This window comes from Danio aesculapii, chromosome 22, assembly GCF_903798145.1.
Source record: "Danio aesculapii chromosome 22, fDanAes4.1, whole genome shotgun sequence".
Classification (NCBI taxonomy): Eukaryota; Metazoa; Chordata; class Actinopteri; order Cypriniformes; family Danionidae; genus Danio; species Danio aesculapii.
In genome coordinates, this window is record NC_079456.1 from 9,751,489 (window position 1) to 9,757,488 (window position 6,000).

Here is a 6,000-nt window from a genome sequence, read left to right on the forward strand (position 1 = left end):
CACTGATTTTGAAAACAGGAAGATATTAAATGTGGCGACTTTATAATGTCCTGACAGTTCACCATAAGCACCCAAGGGTGGCCTTAGCACAAATTAAAAGTCTTTGCATAGAGCCCATAAGCAGTTCAGAATCACAATGTCATTGTTGTTTAGTAAAGAAGAATAAGAAATAAACTAAAGATTTTTTCTGTCTTTTTTTCTCTTCAGGCTGAATAATAACAGGATTACAGCAGAAGGTTGTGCTGCTTTGATGTCAGCCTTTAATTCAAACCCTTCACACTTGAAAGAGCTGAATCTAAGTGGGAATAGACTTGGAGACTCTGGAGTAGAGAAGATCTGTCCACTGTTAAAAAATCCACAGTGTAGACTGGAGAAACTGAGGTGTGTATTTTAATTTGCCAAGCATTCTAAAAGTCTGTTTGACTACTTGAAGACTCTTTGATACTTTGTAAGAATTGGAATTTCTTTTTTCTTCTTCTTCTTTTTTGTGCATGTTTATAATGTCACAGTATTTTATGGAATCATTTTGATTTATTTAGGTCCTTTGGTTATAAAAAAAATATATATATACTTTTATCAGTGTAGTGTGCTTTATAGCATTTAATTTTGTATTTCACGGTTTTTTTCTTTGTTTACAGTCTTTCCGACTGCAATATCACTGGAAAAACCTATGAAACTTTGACTTCAGTTCTGAGATCAAACTTGTATCTAAAAGAGCTGGATCTCAGAGGAAATGATCCTGGAGAATCAGGAATGAAGAAGATCGTCAATTTGCTGAAGGAGGGATTGTGTAAATTACAGAACATCCGGTAATAATGCTTTCGTATACTGTATTTGGAGCAGATACAGGGTCAGAAATGTGATACAAGTTTGACATTATGTGGTTTATGCAGAAAATAAATTTATTTTTGTTTTTTTTAGGTTTCTGAAGAGTTCTGCTGCAGAGGACGCCTGTCAATATCTCACTAAAGTTCTGGGCATAAATCCATTATTACTGACAGAACTGGATCTGAATGAAGATAAATTAAAAGATCTGGATGGAAAGAAGCTCTCTGCCTTTTTGATGGACTCCCACAGTAAAGTGGAGAAAATTAAGTGAGTGACCATAATTTTAGACAGTGTGTGATCTTGGACCACAACATTTGTTGCAGGGGTATATTTGTGTGAATAATTAACTTCAAATAGAGGATCTTTTTGACTTCATGTATTTTTGACAATGTAACATTTGTCATATTTTATGTTGTAAAGAGCAGAATAAAATTAAAAAATATAATGATTACATGATTACACATCAAAAGCTTTCAGCGAGCTACAGAACAAGCCAATCATAAAGAACTGCTCTCCAAACAACCTTTTACTTTTGGATCACTTCATAATGTTGAATTGGATTAGTTACAGTACTGGCTAAATAGACACTATAAGAGGCATTTGTTCGATGTAGTTATGAATTTTTTAAAGTCAAAAATTGTGTATAAAAGTTCACCAAACTTGGCAGTATTTATAAATCAGTGGCAAACTTAACAGGTATAAACTTGTGAGCCTAATTACAGTGTATCCGGAAAGTATTCATAGCACTTCTCTTTTTCTACATTGTTTTATATTACAGCCTTATTCCAAAATTTATTAAATTCATTTATTTCCTCAAAATTCTACACACAATACCCCATAATAACAATGTGAAAAATGATTTTTTGAAATTGTTGCAAATTTATTTAAAATAAAAAACCTGGAAAATCACATGTACAGAAGTATTCACAGCCTTTGCTCAATACTTTGTTAATGCACCTTTGGCAGCAATTACAGCCTCAAGTCTTTTTTGAATATGATGCCACAAGCTTGGCACACCTGTCCTGGGGAATTTTTGCTCATTTGCCCAGTTGTTGTGATGCAGGGACCAGTTTCGCATCTTAAATCTTTCTTGCTGCACTCAATGACTGCAATACTTTTAGGAAGAGAATCTCAATTAAGTAATCTGCAATAGAAAATAAAATACTAGATAAAACAGCACCTGTAGCCACAGTGAGGCTAATGCGAGCCTCTGTGAAGTGTAGTAAGTGTTAATAATGCTGTTTTTGTGTTTAGGCTGAATAATTGTGAAAAGCTGACAGAGAAAAGCTGTTCAGTTCTAGCTACTGTTCTCTCCTCCAAAACCATCCTGAAAGAGATGGACCTGAACAACAGTCGTCTGCTGGACTCAGGAGTCAGAAAGATCTGTGAGGGATTGAAGAATCCTGTCTGTGAGCTGGAGATACTCAGGTGAGTACATGCACCAATTAATTGACCATCACAGCAGTATTATATATCGGATGAGTTCACTTTCAGAAATAGAAAAAAGAAAAATACAGGATGTAACTTAATAAAACCTCTTGCTTGCAGTCAAATAATTAATAAACTCACATAGTATTGGGGGAATAAAACCAAATGTGCTTACCTAGATATGTTCAATTCTAATAAGAGGTTCAGTGTAATGATTGTGTAAATATTGGATGATTTAGTGAAAATTTAAGATTCAAACTACCGAATAGCAACTCATTTGAATCATGGTGTATTTTTTTAGACTGTCATACTGTAGTATCACAGAAGGAGGTTATAAAGCTCTGGCTTCAGCTCTGAGATCAAACCCTTCACACCTGATAGAGCTGGAGCTCAGAGGAAATGATCCTGGACAATCAGGAGTGAAGGAGCTCACTGATTTACAAAAGGGTCCGTGGTATAAAAAAGCATCATTGAAAACACTGAGGTGAGTGGCATTTAAAAAAAAAAAAGCACAAATTTAATTAACCCATTAAAAAGACAAACAACAAAAGTGCTCATGATCTTGTGAAGATAAATCATAATAAACCAGGTAATGTGCTTCTCTGATCTTCAGGTTTTTGAGTCCTGCTGCTGATGAAGCCTGTCAGTTTGTTTCTGGAATTGTGAGAGAAAACCCGTTACTCTTGAAAGAACTGAATCTGAGTGATCGTCATCTAGGAGACACACGAATGAATCAACTTGCTGTCCTACTGCAGGACAAACACTGTCAACTCAAAAAACTTGAGTGAGTATCTTACATTCCTAGTGTACATCTAAACCAAGTGATACCCACAGATGCAAAAACATGCAAAAATTCTCAGCGATAATCTAATCATCAAATACTATGTGTTTGTAAATTGTGTGTTATGTAACATTTTAGGCTACGTGGTTGTGATCTAACAGAGGAGAGCTGTTCAGCTCTTGCTACTGTCTTGAAATCAAACTCGAGTCTGAAAGAGCTTGACATGAGCAACAATAATCTGCAGGATTCAGGAATAAAGAAACTCCAAAGCGGATTGGAAAACACAAACTGCACTCTGGAGAATCTCAGGTGAGATTAGTGAATAATTCAGGAGAGAATAAATCAAATCTTTAAAAATAATAAATAAAACAAACACAAGAACTTCAATAACACATTTTTTATTTAAAAATACAATAGATTTAACTTTTAATATTATTATTTAAGAAATCTTGTTAATATCAATTTGTGAATGAATCCAAAATGCAGAAATAGAGAATATATTAATTTTGGAAATTAAACTGCATGTAAGTATATTTCAGAAATATATATATATATTTAGCAAGTTTAATGAATATAGTTAAATTCTCTGATGTGATTTATTTTATTTGCAGGTTAAATGGTTGTAAGTTAACAGACGCAAGCTGTTCAGCTCTGGCAACAATTCTGGGATCAGAAAACAATCTGATAGAGCTTGACATGAGCAACAATAATCTACAGGATTCAGGAGTGAAGCAGCTCTCTGATGGACTGAAGAATGCAAATTGTAATTTGGAGATACTGAAGTACGTTGTGTGACAGCAAACAAAAAAACTTGAGTTTTTTTTGAGACTTAGATTTCCAATATAAGTATTACTGTACATTATATCTAACGAAAACATGCGTGCTGGACATTCTAAACTAATGCTTGTTATTGTTGGACTTAAGCTTAGAATTAGAATTGAATATGTAATGCATGTAGTGGAATTTATATGAGTGTATATGTATATATGTATATATGTATTGGATTATACTTAATTTATTAATGGTTTACTACTTTAGTTACTACTTATTTCAAGGTAATATTTGAAGATGTTTGTGTTTTATACCACCTTTGAGGAAATTTGACCAATTGTGTCCCACTCTTCATTTCAAAGCTGATTCAGCACTGTTGTTTGTGAGAATTCAGTTGTTCTGGTAACAAAAAAAATTCACTTCTTTATCTTTGATAAACTAATTAATTCATGTATTGTTACATATTCTAGTCTTTCAGATTGCGGTATCACAGAAGGAGGTTATAAAGCTCTGGCTTCAGCTCTGAGATCAAACCCTTCACACCTGATAGAGCTGGATCTCAGAGGAAATGATCCTGGACAATCCGGAGTGGAGGAGCTCAGAAATTTAATAGGTCGATGCTATAAACTGAAGACACTAAGGTGAGATGTAATAAAATTATATTTATTCAGTGAAATGCAGATTTTTTTGTTTTGTTTTTGAAAATTAATTTTCAGTTTTAATGTTTTCATCACAAACTTTAGTTAATATTTGAATTGAATACAATTTCATCTTCCCATCTGCAGGTTTCTTAGTTCTGCTGTAGAGGAAGTCTATAGATATTTGTCTGATGTTCTCACTGGGGACCCGTTAATCCTGAAAGAACTGAATCTGGGTGAACGTAAAATAGGAGACAATAAAGTGAGTTATCTTGCTACTCTACTGCAGGATAAACACTGTCAGATCAACACACTGGTGTGAGTATTGCACATGCTTTTATGCTTTACCTGTTAAATTTATATACACTTTTTCATTAAAGAAGATTTTGAAGTGAACTAAAGAACATGTTTGGTTTGTTTTCTTTCTCTGCAGGCTGAATAATAACAGTATTACAGAAAAGGGTTGTGCTAATCTGACTTCAGCATTTAAATCAAACCCATCACACCTGAGAGAACTGAACCTCAGTGATAATAAACTAGGAGATTCTGGAGTGAAAAACCTCAGGGATTTACTGATGAATCCACAATTCAAGCTGGAAAAACTACAGTTCGTTACCTTAATAAAAACTACTTTGACTTTTGTAAATCTTCAGTAAAGTCTTTTATAAATGACTAGTTGTTATTTCTCTTTCTGTCTTCAGTCTGTATAATTGCAGTATTACAGAAGAACAGTGTATGATCCTGACTTCAGCTCTGAAATCAAACCCATCACACCTGAGAGAACTGAACCTCAGTAGGAATAAAATAAAAAATGGAGGAGTAAATCACTTATGTGATGTACTGATGGATTCACACTGTAAACTGAAGACACTGAGGTGAGAAACATTCAACAACAATTCAAAATGTTTTGGAATTTGAAACAGAATGAGGAGAGTGTTTTTTTTTTCTTCTCATTTCAGATTGGAAGCCTGTTCTCTGACAGATGAAGGTTGTTCTGCTGTGACTTCAGCGCTGACATCAAACCTATCACACCTGAGAGAACTGGGACTGAGTGTGAATGAAATGGGAGACTCTGGAGTGAAAAACTGTAGCGATTTACTGATGAAGCCACAATGCAATCTGGAGAAACTACAGTTAGTAACTTACACAAATGAAGGCTCCAAACTATCATCGCCAAATTTTAGTTGTCCTTCTATCTTGGTTAAAATTTTCCCCAGAATTTTACTGTTGTATTAATGATTAAATGGCGTTTGTGGTGCATTTGACTCGCATGTTTGGAACATTAGTTTCTGTGTTCTTAACATCATCGTCTTTTCTCTTTCTGTCTTCAGTCTGTGTAAATGCAGTATTACAGAGGAACAGTGTGAGATGCTAACTTCAGCTCTGAAATCAAACCCATCACACCTGAGAGAACTGGACCTCAGTGGAAATCAAATAAAAAACAAAGGAGTGAATCTCTTATGTGAAGTACTGAAGGATTCACATTGTAAACTGGAGAGATTGGGGTGAGGAACATTCACTTTAGAGAATCACAATGATTGAAAGCAAGACACT

At 34.4% G+C, this 6,000-nt stretch overlaps 1 protein-coding gene across 1 annotated transcript in view; it reads left to right on the forward strand.

Moving 5' to 3' along the window:
* Nucleotides 1-6,000, forward strand: part of LOC130216649 (NLR family CARD domain-containing protein 3-like) — a 32,032-nt gene that overhangs the window by 22,610 nt on the left and 3,422 nt on the right. The window contains 14 exon segments of the mRNA XM_056448534.1: nucleotides 208-381; nucleotides 639-809; nucleotides 922-1,095; nucleotides 2,083-2,256; nucleotides 2,558-2,740; nucleotides 2,870-3,040; nucleotides 3,176-3,346; nucleotides 3,649-3,819; nucleotides 4,279-4,449; nucleotides 4,594-4,764; nucleotides 4,880-5,053; nucleotides 5,148-5,321; nucleotides 5,406-5,579; nucleotides 5,778-5,951. Of these exon segments, the coding sequence (XP_056304509.1) occupies nucleotides 208-381; nucleotides 639-809; nucleotides 922-1,095; nucleotides 2,083-2,256; nucleotides 2,558-2,740; nucleotides 2,870-3,040; nucleotides 3,176-3,346; nucleotides 3,649-3,819; nucleotides 4,279-4,449; nucleotides 4,594-4,764; nucleotides 4,880-5,053; nucleotides 5,148-5,321; nucleotides 5,406-5,579; nucleotides 5,778-5,951 (2,427 nt within the window).